This window comes from Mesoplodon densirostris, chromosome 6, assembly GCF_025265405.1.
Source record: "Mesoplodon densirostris isolate mMesDen1 chromosome 6, mMesDen1 primary haplotype, whole genome shotgun sequence".
Classification (NCBI taxonomy): Eukaryota; Metazoa; Chordata; class Mammalia; order Artiodactyla; family Ziphiidae; genus Mesoplodon; species Mesoplodon densirostris.
This window is the reverse complement of record NC_082666.1, coordinates 994350-1020606: the sequence shown is the minus strand read 5'-3', so window position 1 is coordinate 1020606 and position 26257 is coordinate 994350. Positions and strand designations below refer to the sequence as shown.

The 26257-nt window shown below is 67.2% G+C and overlaps 2 protein-coding genes across 2 annotated transcripts; both read right to left on the bottom strand.

Moving 5' to 3' along the window:
- ABCA2 (ATP binding cassette subfamily A member 2) lies at positions 1-20601 on the bottom strand. The gene is made up of 48 exons (XM_060100578.1): positions 20469-20601; positions 16748-16841; positions 15591-15702; positions 15347-15510; positions 14925-15052; positions 14684-14794; positions 14151-14369; positions 13430-13800; positions 13054-13213; positions 12069-12197; positions 11812-11979; positions 11644-11740; positions 11327-11500; positions 11156-11258; positions 10963-11077; positions 10200-10390; positions 9949-10099; positions 9665-9869; positions 9384-9548; positions 9116-9296; positions 8804-9016; positions 8521-8717; positions 8257-8439; positions 7917-8101; positions 6990-7110; positions 6487-6723; positions 6202-6408; positions 5847-5949; positions 5425-5744; positions 5139-5352; positions 4943-5048; positions 4733-4844; positions 4596-4656; positions 4340-4514; positions 4089-4204; positions 3857-4004; positions 3656-3779; positions 3395-3527; positions 3184-3301; positions 2898-3076; positions 2661-2802; positions 2458-2592; positions 2031-2134; positions 1852-1944; positions 1649-1751; positions 1434-1571; positions 1153-1359; positions 1-732 (listed from the first exon to the last, which is right to left on the bottom strand). The coding sequence occupies exons 1-48, from the start codon at positions 20532-20534 to the stop codon at positions 697-699; spliced, it is 7314 nt and encodes a 2437-aa protein (XP_059956561.1). The 5' UTR covers positions 20535-20601; the 3' UTR covers positions 1-696.
- Positions 20602-23111: 2510 nt separating this feature from the next.
- Positions 23112-24449, bottom strand: FUT7 (fucosyltransferase 7). Its single transcript, XM_060101832.1, has 2 exons — positions 24390-24449; positions 23112-24182 (listed from the first exon to the last, which is right to left on the bottom strand). The coding sequence occupies exons 1-2, from the start codon at positions 24447-24449 to the stop codon at positions 23112-23114; spliced, it is 1131 nt and encodes a 376-aa protein (XP_059957815.1).
- Between the last annotated feature and the right edge of the window lie 1808 nt (positions 24450-26257).

Sequence of the window (26257 nt, the reverse complement as noted above, 5' to 3'; positions counted from 1 at the left end):
TGGCGTGAACTTTTTTGTTTATTTATTTAAAACAAACATCTGTGCGCTCCGTACGGGTCTGGCTCCCGGGTGAGCGGGCAGGGGGCCAAGCTGGGTGGGAGAGCAATGGCAGCTGGAGGGGGTGGGGAGGGGGTCCGGCCCCTCACCTGGCCGGTGGGGCCAGCTTCTCCATTCCTGCTACCCAGCCCGCTGCCCCATGACAGCCCCCTCCCCGGCCCACGACAACGGCTCCCTGTGGGAAACCAGGGTGACGAGGCTCGTCCTAAAGCAAAATGAACAGGCGCCTTGGGTGGGACCTAACCCCGCCCCACAGTCCCAGGCTGGCAGCAGCCACATCCAAACTGGGTGTAAGAGAACAGCCCGTTGAGGAGGGCAGGGGTCACCAGGAGAAGTCAGGCGGTACCTGGCAGCCCGGGTCACCCCATGGCCCTGGGGGTGGTGGGCAGAGCTGGGCAGGGGCGAGGGGCTGGCCAGACCCCAAGGCTTTAAGGCAGAGCAGGGTGAGGGTGTGCGCAGCCCGGGGCCGGGCCAGCCTTTGGCACAGTGAGAGGAGGGCGGGGCTGGCGGGGCCTGAAGCCCTTGGTCCTGGACCTCCCACTCCAGGGCCCTGGCAGGCGGGCACTGGGGGCACAGGGTGGGGCCTCAGCCACCGCCCGACTTCCGTTCCCACAGCATGACCTTGACCCACTCCGGCAGTCAGCAGAGCGTGTCCGTGTTGAAGGAGAGCTGGGCCTGGGGGACAGGGACAGGCCTGGCTCGGGCGTCTGGCCCCGCGCCTGCCCCAGGCCGGCCCGCACGCAGGCTCTCCCACCTCTGTCCGCCCTGAGCTTCCTCTCAGTGGTCAGCTCCCCGCGTGGCCTGTCTCTGCCAGGCCGGTGGCTGCTGTCCCCAGGCTGTGCTCCCCCCACCTCCACTCTGCCTGTCTCTGAAACGCCCTCCGTTTCCAAGCTGTTCTGGGGTCTGTGTGGGTCTGTCTCCTCTGCCTGTGCCCGGGCCTCCTGTGTCCGCTACGGTCCTGAGCATCAGGCGAGTCCCTCTGTTCCCGTGAGCTCAGGACAGCAGGGGTGCCGGGGCCACCCCCCAGCCGCACCCCCAGCCCGAGCCTGGGCTCTCCGGCCGGCTTGGCTGCCCTGACTCTAGGACCCTGCTCACCCTCTCCTCCTCGAAGCTGATGAGGCCCTCGTCCTCCGTGTCCAGGTCCTCGGGCTCGTCGGCCACGAGCGCCTGCAGCTCAGTGGTGGGGGGCCGAGGCCGGAACAAGCTGAGCAGGCGGCCCAGCGGAGACTGCAGCGCCGAGGGGGGCTCTGTCTCCTGCGGCTCCAGGTTGTCACTCTGCTTCTTGGCGAAGTTCACGAACACCTGGCGGGGAAGGGACAGGGGGGTGGGTGTGGGCCAGCCCAGGTGGGCCCGGCGGCCCCGGCCCGGGCACTCACGTTGTCCAGGGTGGTCTGGCTGACGGAGTAGTCCTCGAGGCCCAGCACGCCCACCACCTGCTCCATCTTGCCGAACACCTGCGCCAGCGAGACGTGCTCCGACTTGAGCTGGTACTGCACCTTTGTGTGGTGTCGCTCCTGGCGGGGCACAGAAGTCAGGGGCTGCTCAGGCAGGGCTGCCAGTCCCCTGCCCCGTGCCCCGGGGCCCCGCCCACCTTGAGCACGGCCTCCGGGAAGTTCCTGTTGAAGAACCGCACCACGTCCTTCACGTTCTGGCTGCTCTTGGTCCTCACCGTGATCATGTAGCCATCCCCGAACCTGTGGGACAGGCCCTTGGCCCCAGCCCGGCCGCCAGGGGAACCCAGCTTCCACCCGCCGCGGCCCACAGCCCACCATCCCTGCCGCCCCTGCTGCTCACCGGTTCTTCAGATGCTGGATGCTGCCCAGACAGCGCAGGCGCCCGTTCACCATGATGGCCAGCCGCGTGCACAGTGCCTCGCACTCCTCCATGCTGAGGGCGAGACGCACAGGCTGGCACGGGAGGTGGGGAGGGCCCGATGTGCGGGGGCGGGGGGGGGGGCGTGGGGGCGAGCGGACCTGTGCGAAGTCAGCACCACCGAGCGCCCTGTCTTGATGAGGTCCAAAATGAGGTTCCAGAGGAAGCGCCGAGCCTTAGGGTCCATGCCTGTGGTGGGCTCATCCTGGGGGCGGTGCCAGGCTCAGCTGCTGTGCCCGTTCACCCAGCTACCCTGCCAGCTGCTTCCTGCCCGGCCCCCCAGGAAAACAAAGGCGGGGCACCCGACCCCCATCCCACCCCCAGGCTCACCAGGAAGATGAAGGCGGGGCCCTGACCCCCATCCCACCCCCGGGCCCCCCAGAAAGATAAAGGCAGGGCACTTGACCCCCATCCCACCCCCAGGCTCACCAGGAAGATGAAGGCGGGGCCCTGACCCCCATCCCACCCCCAGGCGCCCCAGAAAAACAAAGGCAGGGCACTTGACCCCCACCCCATCCCGCGGCTCACCAGGAAGATGAAGGCAGGGTACCCGATGAGGGCAATGGCTGTCGACAGCTTCCGCTTGTTGCCTCCGCTGTAGGTGCCAGCGGGCTTGTCAGCGTACTTGGTCAGCTCCAGCTTCTCCAGGGCCCACTTCACCACCTGGGAGGGAGAACGATGTCAGGGGCCCACGCTACACACCAGCCCCTCCCCCACCGGGCGACCCTCACCCGGGCCTCATCCTTCCAGGGGATGCCGCGGAGCCGCGTGTACAGCTGCAGGTGCTCCCGGGCCGTGAGCTCATCAAACAGGGCGTCGAACTGTGGGCAGTAGCCCAGGCTCTGCTGCACCTGGAGCAGCTCCTTGAGCACACTGGGGACACAGCGCCGTCAGCACCGGTCACTGCCGTCGCCCCGCCCACCCAGACACCGCCCGCCCACACCTGTGCCCCACACCTGTGCCCACACCTGTGCCCGTTGACAAAGGCCTCGCCCCCCGTCGTGCTCTCGTCGCCCGTCAGCATCTTGAAGGTGCTGGTCTTGCCCGCGCCATTGACACCCAGGAGGCCAAAGCACTCGCCAGGACGCACGCCCAGGCACAGGCGGTCCACGGCCAGGATGCGTCCGATCTTCCGCGACTTGTACACCTGGCAGAGGTGAGGGGGTGGCCCACTCAGCGGGGCAGGCGGGCCGGCCACCCGGCCCCTGGGCCCCACCCTACCCCGAGCCCCACCCCCACCCGCCCAGGGCCCACCTTGGTCAGGTTCTCGATTTTGACCATGTCGTTGTCAGCGTCCCCCCGCAGCACTCGCTGCCGCTCGCTGGCCACGTCCACGTCGTCCTCCACGGGCTTCGTCGACACGGGCATGCGCCTGGGAGGACAAGGAGGGCAGTGCCCGGCCGGGACCCCCGCCATCGCCCAGTGCTCCCCCCCACCGTGAATTGCCCGGCGCGCCCCCACTCACTGCGGCTGCCGCAGGAAGTTGTACTGGCACATGATGGTGAGGAGGAAGCCCACGAAGCCCTCGACCGTCATGGCCACCAGGCCCCTGGTGACAATGTCCCACTCGAACGGGGACTTCATCTTGTCAAACTGGCCTGTGGTGTGGGGCAGCTGGTTCAGGGCTGGGCCTGGGGCCTCAGGAGCCCCCGTTCGCTCCCAGGCCTGGAAGCCCCCTCTGCCTCCCCACCCAGGAGCGCACGCTGTCGCCCCCCGCCGGCCTCACCGATCTTGGCGTAGTACTCATTGATGTACTCGTTGTAGGCCATCTCCATGAGTCCGTGGCCCAGGTTGTAGTTGGGGAAGATGAGGAAGCAGCTTTTCAGGTAACTGTTGACAACCTTCAGGTCCTGGAGGGTCACAGGGGTCAGGGCACAGCCTCAGCCCTGCTGCGCCGCCCTCCCATCACCCTGCCGTCCCGCCCCACCTTGTCACGCTCAAAGAGCTGCAGTAGGAAGGTGGCCACGGTGGCCGTGATGCCGATGAAAAGGTTGATGACAATAAGAAACACATAGGCCGAGCTGGGGACCTCAAACCAGAAGGAGGCCGGGTACATGATGGGGGTGATGGACCACCTGCGGGTGGCAGGCGGGCGGAGGTCACTGGGTGGCCCGAGCCTGCCCTGCGCCCACTGCCCCCACCCACCCACTCCCCCTTACCCGTAGAGCAGGAAGAGGGAGAGCACGGCGGGGAAGTTGGTGGGTGACGTGTAGGCCGGCAAGTCAAACACAAATAGGATGATGACGCAGCAGGTGGCCGGGACCAGGTAGTTGAGCTACCAGAGCAGGGGTGGCAGGTGAGGGGCCAGGGAGGGGGTGAGGCCTGGGGGCGGGGGTGGGGAGCCCGGGGGCAGAACCGGGGGCCCAGCAGGGGGCGGGGGGACGGGACAGCCAGGGGTCTGGGGGCACACCATGTCCCACACGTAGTTAGCCAGCCAGTAGATGACAGGGTTGCAGCCGCTGACGAACTGCAGGTGCTTGGCCTTGGTGGACTTCTCGGCCACCAGAAAGACCACGAAGCTGGCCGGCACGAAGGACATGGCCACGATGATGAAGATGGCGATGACCACATCCGTGCCCTGCAGCCTGGGGGCAAGGCGGCCCTCAGCCCTGCGCAGCACGCAGTCCCACAGCGGCACCCCCGCCCCCGCCCGCCCCGGCACCTACAGGTAATCCAGGGAGAGGCTAGCGCTCGTCTTGTTCATGGGGTGGTTGGTGACGGTGATGCCTGCGGCACAGGGAGGGCAGCCTCAGGGGCCTGCTCTGCGCCCGGCCTGGCCCGCCCCCCGCCCCGGCTCACCCACCATAGGCCGCAGGGCTGCCCTTGCTCTTGGGCAGGTTGGCACGCAGGATGGCATTGTTGAGGCTGTTGAGGTAGGTGGGCATGCTGTGGTAGCCCTTGTTGTTATAGAAAACCTGCGGGGAGTACACAGAGACCCCGAGAGCCACGTCGGTCCCTGCAGACCCTGGGCGAGGGCCGGAAGGGACGGGGCCCGGGGCCAAGTGCCGCTCACCTGGGCTGCCCGCCGCACCGCGATCCTCCGCACCATGGCCGGGGCCCGGGCGCCAAACGAGGCTGGGATGGACTTCTGGACGTTGCCGAAGGTGATGGCCCCGTACCTGGGCAGCAAGCCGAGGACCGGTGAGCCAGGCGGGGGACGGGTGTCTGCTCCTTGCCCACGGCCGGCGCGCCCCTCCCGCCCGGCTCACCGGTGCAGCCGGAAGCGGTCGGAAGTGAAGAGCAGGTACTCAGAGACGTTGTGGCCGGTGATGTCGGTCAGGATGTCACCCGTGACCACCCGCATCTGGGGCGGGTGCCCGCCCACACTGCCGGGGCAGGAGAAGCCGGTGCCCTGCCCAGAGCAGGTGCAGCGGACGGGCTCCCGCACCAGGCGTGGCAGGGAGGGTGCCGACGTCCAGTTCTCTGTGGGCACAGCGGGCAGAGTCAGCCCAGCCCGTGCTGCCCCGAGCCCCTGGCATCCCCACCAGCCAGTACCTGGAGAGGAGGTGGGCGGCAGGGAGGTGTTCCAGGCCTGCGGCGGGTCCTCGTCCAGGGACACGGGGGAGTCAGACGGGGCAGGCGAGGGTGGGGGCGGCACGAAGTTGGACAGCGGTAGCCCCTGCGTGAAGGACTCTAGGCACATGCTGTCGAAGAACCGCGTGGCCAGCAGGCGCGACTCACCGCTGCTCAGGTTCAGCGTGGGCCCCAGCGAGCCGTTAGCCGGAGACTTAAGCACACACGTGGCGCCCACGCCTGACGGCAGCCGGAAAGTACTCACCAGCTGTTGGGGGCCGGCGTCGGGGGACAGCCGCAATCTGGGAGAGCACAGAGCCAGTCTGGGTTCGGGGACGGGACCCCCCACTCCCAGCTCTCGCACCGGCCCCCGTCCCGCAGGGCAGCCCGTCCCACGGCCTCACCGGTACTCCCGGCGCTCCTCGTTGGCGTAGGGTATGAAGTTGCCGCGGGGCTGGGTGTAGTTGTGGTACTGGGAGGGGGACAGGACCAGCGGGGGCAGGTCACCTGGTGGGGTGCACGGGGAAGCCTGAGCAGGTTCCTATGGCCTGCCAGCATCTCCCAGGCCCGGGTCCCCTCTTCCCAATACCCACAGGGCCCAAGCTTGGGGTCTGGACCCCAAGGAGGCAGGAATCCCAGATGAGCCTAGGAGCATGCCCGCCAGCCTCAGGCGCAGCGCCCAGGCCCAGAGCAAGTGCGGGTTCCCCACATGGCTCCCAAGCAGGGCGGACATCCTGATGCCTGGCCGGGCGGCCGTACCGATCTCTGGGACGGAGAGTGCCACCGTCATAGCCACGCAGACAAAGAAGGCAGGAAGCAGGATCTGAGAGGACAGCGCCTTGGAGTTGCGTCGAGCACAGTGGAAGCGCTTCACCAGGAGCCCGTGGAACTGGCGCACCTTCAGCCACCAGCCCTCCAGCTTGCGGCTGCCCTGGCCGACCCGCAAGAGGGTCTCCGCCTCGGCCTCTGCACGGGAGGGGTTGCTGAGCAGGGGGCCCTAACCACCCTCCAGGGACCCTGCGGCCCCACTTGGACGCCTCCCACCTTGCAAGCTGACGTTGTCAGGGTCCTGCAAGTTGTCACAGAGGGGGCGGTAGTCGCCACAGACGTCGGTGTAGCCGGTGCCCTCGTCACCACGGGCAGAGCCCACCGAGGACGCAGACTGCAGCGACACCTGTGACTGTGCCAGCTCTGCGCACCGGGCCAGGTTGCCAGCGTGACCGTCCCTCGACCATGAGTCCACGGCCCCAGGCAGCACATCTTTCCTGGACTCTTTCACATCTGCAGCGGCAGAGAAGCCACGGAAGGGGATATGGGGCTCAAGGCTGCCTGCCACCCGCAGGCCTGTTGGGGACCCCAGCCTCCACACTCACCCACCCACACAGGGCCCCAGACCCAGTCTGACCCTGGGGAGATCTGGATCCTTATTCCCACCTAAGACCCTTGGCCCCCACAGACAGAGGAAGAGGGAGGCCCAACTTCAGACCCGGTGGAGGAGGGTGGTGGGGGCGGGGGCAGAGCTGGTCAGTAGCTCCGGGGCCTCTCACCGGCCTCGCTGTTCTCCAGCGACTGGTCCTCCTCCGATACCTTAAGGAACACCTCCTCCAGTGTCGTGTCCATCAGCCCAAAGCTGCTCAGGTGCAGGGCATCCAGACTGCGCTCCAGGTGCTGTGAAAGAGCTGGGTGAGGCCCACCTCAGGGTGGGAGGGGGGACCCCACAGGGAGGGTTGGGCCCACCTCCCCTTCAGCCCCGCCTCCTCCACTGGCCCCACCCCTGAGCCCAGCCCCGCCTCCTCCAACAGTCCCACCTCTTCAGCCCCGCCTCCTCCACTGGTCCCACCCCTGAGCCCAGCCCCGCCTCCTCCAACAGTCCCACCTCCTCTACAGCCCCGCCTCCTCCACTGGCCCCACCCCTGAGCCCAGCCCTGCTTCCTCCAACAGTCCCGCCTCCTCTTCAGCCCCGCCTCCTCCACTGGCCCCACCCCTGAGCCCAGCCCCGCCTCCTCCAACAGTCCCACCTCCTCTTCAGCCCCACCTCCTCCACTGGCCCCACCCCTGAGCCCAGCCCCGCCTCCTCCAACAGTCCCACCTCCTCTACAGCCCCGCCTCCTCCACTGGCCCCACCCCTGAGCCCAGCCCCGCTTCCTCCAACAGTCCCACCTCCTCTTCAGCCCCGCCTCCTCCACTGGCCCCACCCCTGAGCCCAGCCCCGCCTCCTCCAACAGTCCCACCTCCTCTTCAGCCCCGCCCCCTCCACTGGCCCCACCACTGAGCCCAGGCCCGCCTCCTCCAGGAGTCCCACTTCACCCTGCAGCCCCACCTCTGCTGGCCCTGCCCCTGAGCCCTACCCCGGCTCCGCCTCCTCTACCAGCCCCACCTCCTCTGCTGAACACACCTCCTGGGCAGCTCCACCTCCTACACTGACCTCTCCCCTGAGCCCCACCCCCTCCACCAGCCCAGCCCCACCCCCACACCTGAAAGAGGCGCTCAAAGGCTCCCTTCTTGGCGGCCTCGCTGGGCAGGATGTAAGAGAGCTCGGTGCTGGTGTCCGAGACCAGCAGGCAGGAGGCCACATGTTTGCGGATGAACTGGGAAACCTGGGGCTCGGAGCAGCTGCTCAGCTGGGCCCGACCTGGGGGGCTGGCTGTTGGCCCTGGCTCTGGGAGGGTAGGGAGGGCTTCACTCAGGGGCTGGCGGAGAGTGTGAGCCAGGCCCAACCAGCACCCTGGGCCCACTGGGGCAGTGGTGAGGGCCCAGCCCCTCAACCTCACTGGTCTTGGGAAGGGGTCCGGGGTAGGCAGCCTCAGCACAGACCTTGGGGGTCCCCGGGCTCGGCAGGCTGCTTGACCAGCGTGAGGCGGTAGCCGTCCCCGTAAGCACCCTTGAGAAAGAGCGGGGAGCCACAGCACTTGAGCTTCCCGTGGGAGATGATGGCGATACGGTCCCCAAGCAGGTCGGCCTCGTCCATGTGGTGGGTGGACAGGAGGATGGTGCGGCCTGCGGGAGGTCAAGATTGGGGTCGGGAGGGCGGCAGGGCTGGGCAGGGGGCCGCTCACACCCACCCCGCGCCCCGCTCACCTGGCTTGTACTTCAGGATGAGGTCCCAGATGGCGCGGCGTGCATAGGGGTCCACGCCGGCCGTGGGCTCATCCAGGATGATGGCACGGGAGCCGCCCACGAAGGCGATGGCCACGGAGAGCTTGCGTTTCATGCCGCCGGACAGCGTCTGCACCAGCGAGTGCCGCTTGTTGGACAGCTCCAGGTCCTCGATCATCCTGAGGGCAGGACAGGGGGTCGGAGCAGCCCGCGGGGAGCCGGCGCCTCTGCCTGCGGCCTCGCCTCCCACCTGAGCCCCACCCACTTGTCCATCTCCTTGCGGATCTCCTCCTGGGCCATGCTCTTGAGCCTCGAGTAGAACCAGAGGTGCTCCTCCACCGTAAGCCGGTCGAAGAGCACGTTGTGCTGGGGACACATGCCCAGGTTCTTGCGGATCTCGTCCATCTCCGTGCGGATGTCGTGCCCGTAGATGGTGGCCGAACCCGATGTCGGTGGGAACAGGCCGGTGAGGATAGACCTGGGCGGGGAGGCGGGGTCACGGTCCCCACCTCCTGCGGGGAGCCCTCCCTGCCGCCCACTCCGCAGGAGCTCCGGGCCGCGACCCCCCCATACTCACATGGTAGTGGTCTTGCCAGCCCCGTTGTGGCCCAGGAAGGACACCACCTGGTTCTCATAGAGGTTCAGGCTCAGCCTGTTCAAGGCCAGCTTCTTGTCGTTCTTGTAGACCTTGGTAAGCTTGTCCACGCAGACCACCAGCGGCAGGTGGGTGGGCTCCTCTTCCATGCCCCGCGTCTCCTCTGCACCAGGGCCGAGGGTCAGCGCCAGGGGTGCCTCCGGCCGCTGAAGCTCAGCCACTGCCCGTCCCCGCCTTGGTGCCCACTCACCCAAGCGCCGGCTCTCCATGGCACAGGCCTGGTCTTCCTCCATGACGCTGAGGCGGGGCGCGCGAGCCCACGGCCAGCTCCACTCCCACGCTTCTGTCCGCCCGCTGCCCAGCCAGTAGGACTTCTGCAGTGGGAAGTACCAGGGCCGGGGCAGCCCGTACATGCCTATCGGGTAGAGGGGAGGCTGACCCAGGGTCTGGGGTCGCTGTCTACCCCAGGCCATGGGTCCCCCTAGAGACAGCCTCCTCCTCCCCTCCCCCACCCCTCCAAAGGGCTGGTACCTGGGTGCACGGCCTCAATGTACCACGTGAGCACACCGTAGATGACTGCGTCTGCCATCAGCATGGTGACAGCCAGAAGCAGGTTGAAGTCATCCCCTTCCACGGGCGACTGGCTAAACGTGTGCCACTGGATGCCCACGCCTGCCACCTCGTACAGTGCGAAGTACTTGGAGCCCAGGCCAAAGGCTGTCGTGGACATCAGGGACTGAGGAGAACACGGTGGTGTCAGTGGGGGAGAGGAGGCTGGACACCCCCAACCCTGGCCCACCCCCCATGACCCTCACCGCGATGCACTTCTCGAAGGCAGTGATCTTGTCGTGGGCCACCTCCTCACGGATCGCCACGTACATGTAGGGCACGTAGCTCAGGAAGTAGATGATGCCGCCACAGGCCGAGGCCAGCTTGGCCTTGGAGTACAGCACGGACACCAGGAAACTGGGGGCACGCAGGGCCACAGGCTGTCAGCCACACCTGAAATCTCGGAGCCACACTCGAGGCCCACCCTCCAGCCCGCTGCCAGCCACACAACGCTCACCAGAACATGATGGTGGCCACGGCGTAGACAGCCAGGAAGAGCCAGATGATGATTACGTGGCTGTGCATGAGGACCTTGCCGTACTTGAGGATGGCGGTCAGCGCCGTCACCGAGATGGAGAGCTGCACGAAGCCCGTGATGAACCAGGCCACCCAGTGCACAGCATTGTTCAGGCCCATGGTCTTCATCACCTGTGGGCAGGTGGGCGGGCATGAGGCCTTGGGACAGGGGCACCAGGAAGGAACACCCTGCCCCTGCCTTGCCAGCCCAGGTCCGGGGAGGGAGGGCTGCCCACAGCTACCCCCCTCACCTAGTCCTCCCCCTTCTCTAACCTCTATCTTTTTTTTTTTTTTTTTTTTTGCGGTATGCGGGCCTCTCACTGTTGTGGCCTCTCCCGTTGTGGAGCACAGGCTCCAGACGCGCAGGCTCAGCGGCCATGGCTCACGGGCCCAGCCGCTCCGCGGCATGTGGGACCTTCCCAGACCGGGGCACGAACCCGCGTCCCCTGCATCGGCAGGCGGACTCTCAACCACTGCGCCACCAGGGAAGCCCTAACCTCTATCTTTATCGCCCCCATTCCCCACCTCCATCCCTTCTCTCTTCTCCCCTCCCCCATCTCCCCCCTCCATCCCTTTCCCCTCCCCATCTCCCCCACCCCTTCCCCCTCCTTCTCCATGTCTCCTTGCTTGCATCCCTCCCTCCTCCCCCCTCCATCCCTCCCCTCTTCTCCCTCTCCTTCATCTCTTCCGCTCCAACCCCCTACCTCCTTCAGCCGATGCTCCTTCTCCGCCACAATGTGCTGGATGGTCATGGCCACAGAGTAGACCCAGGAAATCACCATGCAGAGCGGCATCATGTGCTCGATGACAAACAGAAAGCTGGGGAGGGGGAGGGGAGGGGCGTGAGGGTGGGGCTCCGCGCCAGCCCCACGCACCCAGCACTTGGTCCACACTCACTCGTCCCGTGTGTAGCAGGGGTAGGGGAACATCTGCACGTAGTTGCCTGGCTCCACCACGTCGTGGCCCACGAAGGTGTCGATGATGGCACGCTCCATCATGTCTGCAGTGGGCGGCAGTGGTCAGCGGAGGCCGCGCCCCGCCCCCCACGGCCCCAGAGCTGGCCCTCACCCTGGATCCAGACGAAGCCATACAGGAAGTAGAAGCGGCCGCCGGTGTTGGGCCCCGGCCGCCAGTAGGCCCGGCGGATCTCATTGGTTTTCTCGGTGAAGCTGGAGTTCTGGCGGATCTTGTAGTGCACGTGGGGCGGCAGGGAGCCGTCCTTTCGGGTCTGGAAGATCACGCCTGGGACGAGGGGCGGGGCCGAGGAAGGGGACAGGTGAGGGGCGGGGCCGAGGACCGGGCGCCAAGGGGTGTGGGGCGGGGAGGGACTAGGGAGGGGGGAGGCGGAGGAGCAGGGCCGGGACCTGCCCAGGGGACTGGCTCACTGGCGAACACAGTGACGTTGTCCTGGTAAGCCTGGTTGAGGGTGTAGTTGACAATGCTCTCCTCGTCGGGAAAACCCTTGAAGATGTCCACGCTCACCTGCGGGGAGGGAAGGGGCATCCTCAGAGCCCACCCCAGGCACCAGCGGACCACGGGGCTCGCCCACCCACCTTGGACATGAACTGGATCCAGCCGCAGGCCGCGTTGTCGATGGTGTCCAGCTGCTGCAGGAGGACCGAGCCATTGGGCAGGGAGAAGTTGTCCTGGCGCAGGGCAGGCGGCAGCTCCTCTGGCGACAGGCTCAGTGCCTCCGGGTGCAGCCGCAGCTCTGCCACATACTGGGGGGTGAAGGAGGCCAGCTCAGAGGGTGGCCTGAGGACGGAGTGGGCTCCGTGCCACCCCAACCCCAGCCCAGCACCCCCAGCACCTGCTGCAGCCAGCGCAGGTGTTGCTGCAGCCGGCCCTGCTCCAGGTAGCTGCGGATCTCAGCTGAGATGTTGAGCCAGACCTGGGCGTAGTGAGTCACGTTGCCTACAAGGGCGAAGGTCTCGTTGGCCTGCAGAGGGTGAGGGCAGAGCATGGGGCTCGTTCAAGGACCCCGGCCAGCAAGGAGGTTCTTACTCCTTGCCTCCTCCCATGGCTGGGGGCCAGCCACTGGCCAGTCCCCACCAAGCACTAATCTTGGTCTGGCCAGATTCTACCTGGAAGCTCCAAGCCCTCCCCCGCCAGGCCTCTCTTCAGCGCCTCCCCTGAAAGCCCCTCTGCCCAGCTACCAGAGAAGCACGGCCTCCGGTTCCCCCCCAACATACCTTCCCTGCTCCTTTGGGGGACCCCCTCCACGCATCTCTTGGGCAGCCCTGACACGTGGTCCTCATCTTCCCCCAGGTCATCCTAGGGACCCCCTCCACAGCCTCTCCCCTTCCTGGGCCATTTCCAGCCCTGGTTTCTACTGCTTCCAGACAGGACCTCTAACCTGGGATGGCCACAGACACCATGCTCTCAGCTGGCCCCAAACCACCCAGCTGCCCCGCCCAAATCTCACCCACTGGATGCTGCTCTGGACAGTTTCTGCATGCGGCCCCTCCTCTATCCTCACCAGCACTGCCTGGCCCTGGCCATGTCCAGCCAGACCAGGACCCTGCACCACACTAGCCACCCAGCGCCTCCCCAAGGCAGCCTCCAAAATGTCCCTGCACCTTGAACCTGCCTACAGGTTCCCCGCCCCCCCAACAGAGCCAAGCCGGAGCTGGAGAGCCAGGGCTGCAGCCCTCCCATGCCAATTCTACGAACCACACCACCTGCCCCCTTCTGCTCAGGGGTCCCCGGCCTGCAGAACCCTCTGCCCAACTCCTCCAGTTCCTGTTCCAGACGACACATGCAGGCCAAGTACATCACACAGTGGATGCACGCACCTTGAGGATGACGCGATCTGCCTCGGAGCCCGCCGGCGCGTACAGGATCTTGGGGTTGCTGGTCATGAGGTGCACGAGGAGGCCCAGGTTCCGCTGCTCCTTGCTCGTGAAGCCCAGGGAGCTCATGTTGCCCCTCCGCAGCGCCTCAGGCTCGATGGTGCTGGGTGGGTGGTGGGTGAGACCTCAGGGTGGAGCGGGGCGTTGGCGGGGAGGGGCGTGGGGCGGGGCTTCAAAGCAGGTCTGAGTGTCAGTTGACGGAGGTGGAGTGGGGGCAGTGGACCGAGCCCAGGGAGGGGGCGTCAGAAGCAGGCCTGGGGTCAGGCCCCGCCCCCACCTGTCTTCCTCCCAACCCCCGCTTCTCCTGCCACCCACCTACCGGTTGTTGCCACACAGGATGGGCTGCAGGCCCGCCCAGAGCTGCACAAAGGCTGAGCACTGGCCCTGCAGCACGTCCGAGGAGGAGGCCGTGGCTGCAGCGGACGGGGCACCCTCCTCGGACGTGGTGTTGGAGCCCAGGCCTGCCCCAGCCCCGGTGCCGTTGGCCGCCCCGCCAGGGCCGTTGGCCGGGGGCCCAGGAGGCCGGCCCGTGCAGGCACCCTGGGGCAGCAGCAGGGCCAGGGCCGAGAGCACGTCCACGTCCTGCAGAACCTTTTGGGCGTCCAACAGGTCTTCCAGCAGCACCTGCAGCCGCCGGGGAGGGGCTGGCTGCGGCTGGGGGGCCGAGCCGTTGCGGGCATCCAGGCCCAGCTGAGGGGAAACGGGGCAAGTGGGGAAACACAGGCCCAGGGAAGGGAACAGCGTCTGGGGGCTGATCTGCAGATGCGTGACTGAGGTCAGGGTAGGCTGAGGAGGACACCCTCAGGGGACACGAGTTGGGAGGAGGGGAGCGGCCTGGGGGGCAGGGGAGCACTGGCCAGGGGCCAGGAGACAGACCGGGGCGAAGGCCTGGAGCAGGGCAGGGGGCACAAGGCACAGCATTCGTAGGGCCACCCATGCACAGCCTCAGGCCAAGGGGTGCCCTGTGACGCCGAGGAGCCCTGGCACCTCCTCCAGCCCAGGCAGCAGATCTGTGGGCCAGCTGGCAGGCAGGGCCTCACCTGCTGGGCGATCTTGGCCACATCCAGTTGGTTCCGGAGCTCAGCGGCCAGCCCAGAAAAGCGCTGGGCACGCACTGCAGCCTGACCTCTGCAGATGGCGTCCCGGTAGCCCTGCAGCACTGTCTCCTGACCCTGGGGCACCGTGAGGATCCGGCCCAACTCCCTGGAGCCTGGCGTGCAAGTGAGCTGCTCCAGGAGGGCAGGGGTCAACAGCAGCTCCTGGGGCAGGGCGCAGGGGAACAGCTGAGAAGGAGCCCCAACCAAGAGGAAACCAAGGGCCTAGCCCAAGATGGGGACCTTGCCCCACCCACTGTGCCAGGTCTGAGACCACCCAGGTTCTACAACAACAGGCTGGGGGTCGGGGGGCGGGTGGGTAGGGATGGAGACGCATCACTATCCCCTCCCCGTGCCAACCACAAACTCCTGGGGACTCTCCCTCACCCCCAAGGGGGCCCCTATCTTACCCACCCAAGCAGAGACACTCACCCAGAAGCAGGCAACGTGTCTCCCATCCCACTAAAAGTCCCCCTCACCTCCATCCGGAATAGGGGATTGCTGCCCCGGCGGCTCCAGGGCTCCGGATCCCTGGGGATGCCTGACCCCGCATCCAGGGCAGGTGAAGAGCCAAAAAGCAGGCGATACACCTAGAGCGTGCGGGGGTCATGGCTCAGGCTGGGGGCTCAGGCTGGGGGCCCTGCATTCCCCACCCGAAACCAGGGGAGGGCAGAGCGGAGTGGCCAGGGCTGGGAGCTTCCCCAGGAGCAGACACCTCACCTCGGGCAGGTCCACCTGGGCGGCCAGGAGAGCCTGGGCTGTGCCATCAGGCAGCGACAGGTTCTGCGTCAGGAAACGCCAGAGCTCCCGTGGGTCCCTGACCACCGAGTCCAGAGAGAAGGAGGACACTGGACAGGTAGAAGGATGGAGCTGAAGGCCAGCCCTGCCTGGGGCCGAGGTGCCCCGGACAGCCTCAGAGTTGAGCTCCCGGCACCACAGCTTGGTCACAGTGGCGGGCTGCTCGCCAGGCCCCAAGCACGTGCACCCTGAGAACTCAGAGCCAGCGTGTAGGTAGCAGGACCCGAGGCACACGCAGGCCCAGGGCAGGAAGTGAACGAGCTGGGCTTCAAACCCAGCTGACACTAGAGCTCGGCGCTTGGCCGCCCCCAGCACATGCACTGCCCCACCCACCCAGGGCGCACCTGCAGGTCGGTCCAGGTGGCTCTCCCAGGTGTCCAGGCCGGATCTGAGGGCCTCCAGGTGCTGGCGCAGCGCCTCGAGCTCCGAGCCCAGGCTGGGCCTCGCGGGGTCAAACAGGTTGCCCTCCTCCACCACGCGGTTGAGACGCTCCAGCAGCTGCGTGACCCTGCACCGCCACCACTGGACGTCATCCGCAGGTCACCAGGCCTGGGATGGGGGGCAGCCGGGGTCCGGGGGGACACTCACGTGGAGTTGGCGTACTGAAGGAAGCCGAACTCGTCCCGCTGGCCATCCGGGCACAGCGACTGCATGACGGGCAGGATGCCGGCGGAGGTGAGGGGTGCTGCTGTGTAGAAGGCTGGGGGGGCCGGGCAGGTGAGAGGGCCCAGGGCGGGGTGGGGGGGAGAGAGGGAGGAATCAAGAAGGGGGAGGGAGACAGAGGCCGAGAAAAGAGATTTAGAGAAAGTCAGGAAGGTAAAGAAGCTTCAGGCAGCAGACGAGAAACAGAGGGCCAAGAGTTCTAGTGCAAATGACCCAGCAGGTCAGAGGTCAAAGGGCATCTCACCATCCCTTCCCGACAACTCCCAAAGCGCCCCCCTTCCCTCAGCCAGTCAAGGCCAAAATGCTCTGACACCTTTCCCAAGAATTCGGAGGCGGCACTGCCCACAGGGCCCAGGGGAGCACGGCGGCCCCTCCTGGGCAGCGACCTCTGACCTCTCTGGCCAGCTGGTTAGCAGAGTGAATGCAGGCGCCCACAAGGGTCTGAGTGGAGAGGGGCCAGGCGCCCCAGCCCAGCAAGGCGGGGCCAGGCAACCCCACAGACAGAGGGTTGACCCCGAGGAGCTTGACCTGGGAGCCACTGTGGTCCAGGGGCCTCCACCCTTGACCTCCCCCCACCCCCACCCACCGAGAGCCAGCCGCTCCTGACAGCGGGCAGGGGGCCCTGCAGGACCCAGCTGGCCAGGAGGGGCTGTTAATGCAAGCGAGCGGGTGGGGGAGGGCTCAAGCCACACCAGGAGGCCCCGCAGGGCTCCCGAGGCTGCCGCCCGGGCCAGCCAGGAGGCGGCGGCCGCGCACTTACAGACTGCATGCAGGCCCGGGAGGAGGACACAGACCGTGCGGGGGAGGGGCAGAACAGAACAGAGGAGAACAGTGAGAAACGGGCGCCTCGGTCACCTCGCAGCCGCGTGGCCAGCCACGTCCTCCAGCCCGGCCAGGAGGCATGGCCAGGGCCTGCGCCGGGGGACGGGCACTCAGACTGCACCGGGACGAGCTGTGGGAGCCGGCTGACGCGCGTGCGGTCACGTGCACACGGGACATGCGTGTGTGCTGCAGTGAGGGCCTGCCCTCCCCGCCCACCCGGCTGTGCCCGGGCCCCTCCCCCTCCCCCCCAGGACCCTCACCTTCCTTCACAGAGATGGTTGGCTTCTTCTGCCGAAGCCCCAGCAGGATGAAGAAGAGGACCAGAGGGATGAAAATCTCGAAGGCCAAGACCCACTGGAAAGGGCAGGCTGAGTGAGGCCACCTGCCCAGGGCTGGACAGGACAAAGCCAAACCCTCCTCTCCCTACCAGACAGACGTCACCCTCCCCGCAGGGCCAGCCCAGCCCAGCCCGGACCCTCCATGCTCCCCCAGGGGCCACAGAAGGTCAAGCCAGGCCCCCCCCAGGGCCACAGAGATCACAGCCCCTTCTTTCCAGGACCTCTTTGAAGAGTGAGAGGGTCAGTGTCATCCGGCTCAAGCAAATCAGGTCTCCCACCCCCAGCCCAGATGCTGCTTGTCACGCTGAAGGCCAGCAGACACAAATCAGCCAGCTTGTGGTCCACTCGGACCCGTGTGTCTGCCCAGCTCATCTTCTCTCCCATCTGCAGGGGCTCCTGGGCAAGATCTCGAGGCAGTCTCTGGACTGGCCTGCAGCTCCCACACTCCCCCAGGGTCAGCCCTCCTTCCCGCCACTATGGTGCCATCACACCCCCACGCAAGGGCCTAGGGGGTGAGGCCTGGCGGCGGGGGAGGCCTGGCTGTAGCCCAGGGCCCCGAGCCTCCTGGAGGACCTGGTCAGGGGTCTGACAGCCCCCAGACCCTGAGGCACAGGTCCCTCCTTCTGCCCTGGCCCCTCTCCCTCAGCCCAGGTGGCTCAGGCGGGCGCGGCGGCCCTGCCTGCCTGGGGCATCAGCTCAGGGCTCCCTGGGCAGCTCCTGCCGCTCCAGGCTGGGTACCAAGGTGAGCCCTGCTGGGAGCTGCTCGGAGTGGCAGAGAAGTACCAGGGTTCCCAGGGGCCCAGACTTCTCTCTGTCTCACCTGGAAAATGGAAGGACTTTGCCATTCTTACCTCCACCTCTCCTGGCTCGGGCAGGGAGGAGTGCAAGGGGGAGGAGGACTTCGGGCCGGCTGCTCTTTGGGGGACCACCCCCCCACCCAACTCTTCCCAGAAGCACCAGGGTTGCTTCACCCTCACCCCCCACCCCAAACAGACTTCAGAGCCCCCAGTGAGTGGCGTTCCCTCTGGCCCAGGGCCCGAGCCCCGGTGCCCCGGGATGGGGGCAGCTGCTGCCCTGTTTACTGGGCTTTGACAATAGAGCTCTGTGGTCTGGAACACCCCGCTGTGTGTCTGCGCCCCACGCCCGCGCCAGCCCGCACCAGCCTCCACCCCCACCCGGAGCCAGGATCCAGCCCAGGGCCAGCCAAGGAGGCACTGTGGACTGGGAGAGGCGCCTGCCACACGCACACAGCGCGAGGGTGGCTGTGTGCAAGCGGCACGCGGGAGGCCAGGGTCATGGCCGCGGGGCCAGACCCAGCTGCACCCGCCCTGCCACCGGGCACCTCCACCAGTAACTGCAGCAACAGGCCTCACTGCCTCCTCATTGCTATAGCAACGGCCGCGCACGCGCTGCTGGGAGGAGGGAGGCCTGCTTGGCGGGCGGGCGGGCAGCCAGAAGGGCATCTGGTTACGGCAGGCAGTACAGGTTCAGCCCCACCTGGGCGCCCCACCCCGCGGCCTGCAAGGTGGTCAAACCCCTGTTCCGCCATGCTGTCCCGCTCTGGGCCCCTCCTCCTGCGTCAAGGGGAGAATAGGTGAGGCCTGAGGGTGGACGTGCTGCCTCCCACTCCAGGGACTTGGTGACAGTGATCTGGTCCCCCCACCAGGAGTAGCCTATGGCCCCAGGGTAGAACGATGTCCAGCTAAGAGGGCACAGGCCACACGGACAGATGGAGAAGCCGAGGCACAGAGCTTGGGAAGAGGGAGCAAGCAGGGCACAGAGATCCTTGGTTTCTACTCTCCAGACCAAGCTTTCCACAGGATACAACCCCTCCTCAGCAAGGCACACAGCACGCAGGGTAAAACCTCTGCCAGCCAAGCCCAGGGGTCCAAGTGTGAAGCCCAAGACCCTCCCAGAAAAGTGGGGGACGGTGTCCGACATCTAGCCGGCCCCAGCCCATGGCATGGGCCCAGCAAGGCCTCAGCCACCCTGGAGGAGGAATTTCTGGTTTGCTGTGGCCACACACCGAGAAGCTCCAGACGCCTAACCATGCCCTGGGAGTGCTGCGGGGCAGGGGCGAGGAAAGTTCTGGGGGAGGTCCAACCTGGCATGCGGGGACGACTCCTGGGTGTAGGTCAGTGGGCACCTCCCACCTGCTTGCCAGGTACCCAAGGAGCCACTGCTCCCTTCCCTGAGCCTTGGGGTCCCCAGTGGACGCTGGGGCCATCACTGGAGCCTCTGCTCCCAGCCCCCGGGGGTGCTTCCTGCCAAGAACTCTGGGGCTGATGCTAGCGCATGCCCGTGTCCCAATGCCCCTTCATCCCCGGATCCCTGCCCTGCTTGTCCCCAGTGACCCAGAACCTGAGGTGGAGGAAGCTGCGCCAGAGGCTGCCCGAGGGGGCAGGACTGATCCATGGAACCCGGTGCCAGCCAGCCCCAGGCGCCCGGGGCAGGGAGCGTACACAACCCTGGCTCCCTGCCAGGGCCAGGTGCCCAGGGGAATCCTGCCAGGCCATGGTGACGATGGCCACCCTGCCCATCTGCAGGCCTGGGTTTCCCACTGTGCACTTCAAAACCCCTCTCGAGGAGGGACCCAGGCAGGAGCTGGTCAGCCCAAGGGGCCCCGGGGCCAGGGGGTACAGGAGCCTCCCAGACCCCAGACGGGCAAGAGGATGCCTCCGCCTCAAGCTCCATCTCCAGACCCTGACCTGCTCTGGGCCCCATCCTGGAAAATCCCCAGGGCCCAGTCAGGAACCCGAGCTGCCCAGGCCTCTCTGGTGTGTGGCTGCTGCCGGTTGGGCAGGCCAGCAGGAGAGGCCCCGTCCTTCCCAGGGCCAGAGCAGTGACGGTCAGCATGATGACATCCATACCACCCGGCACCGCTCCTCACGGGGGCTTCTGCCCCCGACAGCTGCTATGCCCTGCAACTTCAGGCAAAGGGGAGAGAGCTGGGGTGGTCACAGCTCCAAACAGCAGGGCCCAGTCCCCAGAGGAGGTTGGGTGGGGGAGATCAGAGATCAGCACTAGCTTCAGGGAGGATGGCCCCAAAGGACAAAAGGATGCAGGGACTCGGACTGGCTGAGGCTAGCACAGCAAGGACACTGCCGGTGGTGAGAAAGCAGGAGCAAGGGCTACTGGATGTGGGCGGGGGGCGGGGTGGGGGGAGGTGCCTGCCTAAGGACAGAGGGCTGCTGCACGGAGGGGAGGGACAGGGTCCCTGCAGGGGCGCCAGGGGGCTGGGCCCAGAGACCACAAAGCCTCTGCCCCGGATCCATACACCCAGCCAGCCCTCTGCCCCGGGAAGCAGGGCCTCTCAAGACCCCAGGGTCCCAGGGCCACCGCCCACCCCCGAAGCTGGCCCCGGAGAGCGCGTTGTGGAGGACGCCCGCCCCGTGACTCATCCGAGCACCACGAATGTCAGCGGACGCGGGCGGCGGGCCGGGCACTGCCGAGCCCCCTCCCCGGAGGCCGGAGCGCGACCAGGGGCGGGGGCGGGTGAGGGGTCTCCGGCCCTCCGCCCCGCCTGCCTGGGGTCTGCGCGTGCCCGGCCGGGCCGCCGCACGTGCTCGCGGGGAGCGCGCCGCTGGCCCCGGTGCGCGCAGCCTCCCGCTCCCGCAGGCCCGCGGCGCGCGGGGTCGCTCACCGGGCTCCGGCGCTTCAGCGTCACGTTCTTCCAGAGCAGCAGCTGCAGCTGGTGCAGGAAGCCCATGGCGGGGCCGCGCTCCGGCCGCCTCCGCGCTGCGGCCCGCTCCTCTGCGCGCCCCGCCGCCCGCCACCCGCCGCGCCGCTCGGCATCGCCCGCGCGGGGCGGCGTCTCGGGCGTCCGGCACCGGTTCGGCGCTGGCTCCGCCCCGGCGGCCGCGGCGACAGCCGCTCGCGCCCGCCCCCCGCCTGCGGCGCCCCCGCTTAAAGGGGCCGCCCGGTGCCCGCCGCTCGGGTCCCCCGCCCGCCCCCGTCCGGGCCGTTCCTGGATCTCTGACCCGCCAAGAGTGGCTTTCTGGTCGCCCCCCACCTCGCTAGGCGTTGAAGTGACGCGCCCAAGAGCCCACATCTAAACCGAGACCCCCGACTCACTCCCTTCCAGGGCGCTCTTCTCCCAGGGGCGCCAGGCCCGCGCGCAGCGCCCCACCCCCTTGAAACCCTCCTCCCACAGAGGCACCCCAAGGTCGTCACTGGCCCTGGCCGAGGGCGCCCTGAAGGGATGCTGGGAGCGGTCGTCCCCCACCAGGTCCCCACCTCTACCTTGCCCTCCCCGCAGAAGGGCTGATGGCAGGAATTTCATCTGGACCTAAGAGACAGGTCCCAGTGCCCAGGGCACTTGGGGCCTGGAGGGAGGCAGCCGCCCACCCTTGGGGAGGGGAGCTCCGCCTTGCATGCAGATCCCACCTGTGCACAGGGCGGGCCTTGCTCTCACCGCTTCAAGACTCAGTTTTCCTGCCCCACTGGGTGCAGCCCCGACCTGCACCCCTTACAAGGGGGTGGGGCTGGTGAGAGGGGCTGCAGGTGGGCTGCCCTACCCCTGTAAGAGTCTCCTGCGTTCCTTGTGAATGAGCCGCTTGGTGACCAAGTAGCAGGACTGGCCTGGCTGGGCTTGGCCGGGGCTGCAGCTCCCTGGGCCCAGCGAGGAAGGGAAGGGACCCAGAGAGAGAACTGCTCCCTGCAGCCAGGGTAGGCCGGAGTTCGGGGAGACAGAGGCTGCTCCCTCTGTGAGTGGCTCATTTTTCTCCCTATATGCGAGAGTGAGTCTGGCCTCTGCACAGGGAGTCTGGGGTCCAGTGAATTCCCCAGAGGTGGTTTGGTGCCTGCCAGAGCCAAGCGGCGGGACAGACGCCGGCCGGGTCTGAGCTGGGTGGGGAGGTCCATTCCCAGGGAGGCCAGCAGAGGGCAGGCCAGCCCCTGCGGGGAACGGAGGCCTGGCGGTGGGTTCTGATGGCTCTTCCCAGCCTCAGTTTCCCAACTTGGGAACGGGAGGGGCAAGCCGAGTGGTGTCCAGTGTCTGGGCTGCACAGAGAAGTCGCATCCTAAACTGAGTGGCAGATCTGGGGGGCCGCACCTCCCCACCCCGTCCCAGCTCCTTCCTTACAGTTCGAGGAGAAGCAGTCCCAGGAAGAGGGGCAGATCACAATCCCCCAACCACTCCACCCTGCAGCCTGAGGGCACTTCCTTCTCCTCGGCCAGTACCAGGGCTAGGGCAGGGCAGGAAGTCACCGGTGGGCCTTTCCCACAAGCCACTGCCAAGGGGGCGGGCAGCTTCCTGCCTCCACCTGCTGCCCACCCCACCTGGGGCAGGGGCGAATGCGCTCCTGGGGCCCTGTCAGCACCACCCAGAGGCTCACGGTCAGCCTCCCCTCCCCCCGCACAGCCTGCCACAAGGGCTTCCTTGGCTGCAGCAGTAACCTTGGCACCTCCTCGAGGCCCATGCTGCCACCAGCCACCAGACAGAGGGAACCACACATCAAAAACCTCGTCACACCCCAGACACCCTGCAGCCTGAGAGTGAAATCCCAAGGCCTTCGACATGGGGCACCTTCCCCCGCCCCAGCCGCGTTTCTGTCCTTGGCCGCTGCTCTCCGCCCCTCGGCCTTTGTGGGGTCAGGGAAGGCTCTCTGCTGCGGTGCCATTCAGTGTGGCTGAAGGAAGCTGGGAGGACAGAGGCCTGGGATGGAGAGGGCGGGATGCGGCCAGGACAAAGGCCTGTGTGGCCAGGGTGGCAGGGGGAAGCAGACTCGACATGTGTCATGCCATTCGTGCCCTTTGTTTCTTTATTGATTGGTGTCCCTTCCCCCAGGGGACTGACTGCAGGCTGTCAAAAGCCCAAGAAGCTGGTTGGCTGTCTCGGGTCCGGGCCACACAGGTCTGTACGCGGGGCTCCATCCTGCACATTCCAGACGAGGGGACCGTGGCTACAGAGGTCGGGGGCCCAGGTTTTGCCCCCACAGACCTCAGGAGGACAGCCTTGACCAGCCCAAGATATGATCAAGGTGGGGAGGGAGGGCCTCTGTAGCCTCTCATCTCTGATGGGCCCCAGCGACATGCACCCCCATTGCTCCCTCCCTGCTCGCACCTCTGCCCCCAAATAGTGGCTCCAGTGCCCACCCGCCTCCACCTCCGGGCAGCCTGCCAAGGCTACCCCTGCTTCCTGGCCTCCGTCCCCAGCACCCAAGTCAGCCTGTGGGTTGCCCATGGGGGTTGGTCGGATGCCGGTGGGTTGGATTTCAACACCCAGGCCTCTGCCCACACCTCCGGCTCCCAGCCACCCTCCCCTGCCTCCTCCAGCCGGCAGAGTTCAGGCCTGGAACCAGCCCTCGAGGTCCTGGTAGGCCTGGCCACGGGGCAGGTGGGGGTAGCGGGCGCAGATGGCGCAGAAGCGTTCCCGCCAGTCGCCGAACAGCCGCACTCGGAGCCGGTCTCTCCAGGCGAAGTAGCGCCGATAGCGGCTCTCGTTCATGCCGGCGAGGAAGGCGGCCAGCTCGTGGGCCGAGCCGAAGTCGTCCACGTGCACAAAGGCATCAGGTGGGGCGAAGGCCTCGTAGGTGACCCTCGAGGGGCCCAGGACCACGGGCACCGTGCCGGCCAGCAGCGCGTTGCGCCAGAACTTCTCAGTGATGTAGTCTCGGTGCTGGGAGTTCTCGAAGGACAGGTAGAAGAGGTACCGGGCCACGGTGGGCAGCAGGCAGTCGGCACACAGGGGCTGCTTGCTGGCACGGCCGAACACATCCACCTGCAGGTGGGGCGCCAGCTGCCGGTACAGCTGCACGCGCCGCTGCCGCTCCTGGAAGTTGCTGACCACCCAGGCGGCCACCCTGCTCTTGGCCGGCAGCGGCGGTGCAGGCCCCTCCCGGGGCTCCAGGCGGCCGTACGGCACGAAGATGTCTGAGTCACGCCGGTAGCTCAGCACCCAGTTGAAGACCCCACGGAGGCGGCCGAGGCCGCGGGTGTGGCTGGGCGACTCCATGGAGGCCCACACCCAGGGCTGCCCTTGCGGCCGCTCGGCCAGGGGCAGGCGGGCCTGCCGGGTCTGCAGCTCTCGGTGGTGGAAGACCACGGCATTGGCGCTGGCCAGCAGGCTGCGGTTGGTGGTCAGGTGGCAGTGGGCCACACCGTAGCTGGTGCAGGTATTGCTGGGCAGCTCTGGAGGCTGGCTGGCGAAGGGCCAGTGCCAGATGAGGATGGTGATCGTGGGCTGGGGTGCCGGAGCTCCCGCAGGGGCCGACCTGAGCAGCCACAGGAGCCAGAGGGCAGAGAGAAGAGCCGCTACCGCCAGGCCCCCCAAAGCCCGAAGCCTCGGAGCGGGGCTGACCCCTGCACAGGACACAGGAAGAGAGGCTGTCTCCTCGGGCTCGCCCCAGGCCCCATCCTCCCAGCCCAAGCTTTCCCGAAGACCACACACTCACCGGCATTATGCATTGGCAGCTCCCAGATTAATTACTCGAGAAGCCGGAGGTTCTCAAATCACAGCTGCGGCTGCATGGGGATGCCCTGAAATCACGGCTGCGCCCCTGCACCCAGCCCCACCTGGAAACGCTGTCCTTTCATCTGCTCAGGAGGAGGGCAACCAGGGTACCTTCCCGCTCCTGTCCCGCCCTCGCCCCCGCCCTGAGGTGACCTTTGGCATCACCGCCATCCTCACCCCGCCTCCCCCTCTGGCTGCTGAGGGGAGGCGGCTACAGGAAGGGTGCCCAGCCAGGGTCCAGGACCGTGTCCCCCACCCCTGCTGGCCTCTGGAAAGGCCTGGAGGTGACGCACGGGGCAGGCATGGGAGGCAGGAGGAGGAGAGGGCCCGCGTGACCTCAGGGAAAGGGAGGCCATCCTGAGCGGAGGTGGCCCCTGCCCCAGAAGGGTGGCCCAGCCATTGAGCACCCAGCTATTGCCTGCTGCCCAGGCTTGGGGTGCCCGTGGAGAGCAGGCATGCTTCCCTCGGAGGCCAGCAGAGCCCAGGCCAGCACCACCTCCCCCAGTGCTGTGTCATCACCCACTTCCCCTGCTCACCGCCCGCTCAACTCCGCCGTGGGCTCCCAGACCCTCTTGCCGCAGATGTGCTGCACTCAGCTGTTTGCCAGGAGGCTGAAGTCTCTCCTATTCTTTGCTTCTAATTGGGCCACTCCACCCCACCCCACCCCACCCCTGCTGCCTCTAGGACACCTTTGTCCCGGAGCCCAGATTCCCAGAGAGGGGTTCCGTCCAGGGGTCCTAGGAGTGTCTGCACACACAAGGCCCCAGCACATGTCCATGGTGGGCAGGTGCCAGGCTTTCCCCTCCCAAGGACCCGTGTCTGCGGAAGCCCCGGCTGAGGGGCCCCAGGTTCTGGCCGGCCGGGAAGAGCTGCAGGAACCTGGGGTGGGAGGCCCGCCCTTGGGGGCTCCAGGTCTCTTCTTCCAGGTCCCACAGCCCAGGGTGGGAGTGGGGGCAGGGAGGGGGCTTTCCAGGCTGGAAAGGGAAGGAGTCGCTCTGTCCCTGACGTGGGCAGGGGGCTGGCACCCGCTCCAGGAAAAGGAAGGCTGAAGTCCAGAGTCCCTCTCCTCCCCCGCCGTCCGGCCAGCCCTGGAGGCCCAGGCATGGAGGTCCAGTTCCTTCCCCTTTTGCTCTGGTTCCTCGGAGCTGGACAGCCCTGGCTCCGGCCTGTACCCTGTGCTCAGCCATCAGCTTCCTTCAACGTGGCTGGACGTGGCTGGGCAAGGCCCAGCCCTCATGCTAGTGTCCTAAAGGCCTCAAGCCAGTCCAGTGTTTGGAGGCTGCGGGCTGGGTGTCGTGGAAGGAACAGCAACCAGGAACCGTTGGTTGGATCTGCCGCCCATGCCATCCTGGGCGCCTCCCATCACCCCGAAGTCCCTGTCCTGTTCCACTCGGGCTCCCGGGGCTGCTGGCCTCCCCCAACTCCTGCCCTCCAGTGAGGACCAGACTGCCCTCAGGGCAGGAACCGGGGAGCTGGCAGCAGACCCGTGGAGGGGGACAGAGGCAAGTCCAGGAGAAGGGGGGCACTTTGGCCCCTCTGAGGCTCCCCACCCCCTGCATAACCTCTGAGCTGCGGTGAGGCCTTGTGCAACATCGGCGGGGGGGGCGGAGCGGGGGCTGCGAGATCTATCGGAAACCATCTGGTGGCCCAAGGTGTGGATGCAGCCGCCAGGCCTGGCTCCCAGGGGCCGGCAACATCAGGCCCTGACCGGAGCGGACAGCTGCTGCCAGCCCTGCCCTTCCGGCACCCAGCATTTAGGGAGAGGACCACAGTGGCACTGGGCCTTTGGTCCCATCCAGGCATCTCTTCCCTGGCACGGGGGCCCTGGAGGAGACCACCCCCTCTCCCTGTGGCAGGCGCCCCTTGGGCGGTGGGGGAGAGCAGGAAGGAGCTGATCCTACCACAGCCTGCTAGTGACCTGGCTCCTGGCTGCCAGAGCCTCTGCCCTTCCTGTTTGCACTGCCAGGCTGGCTGGGGCC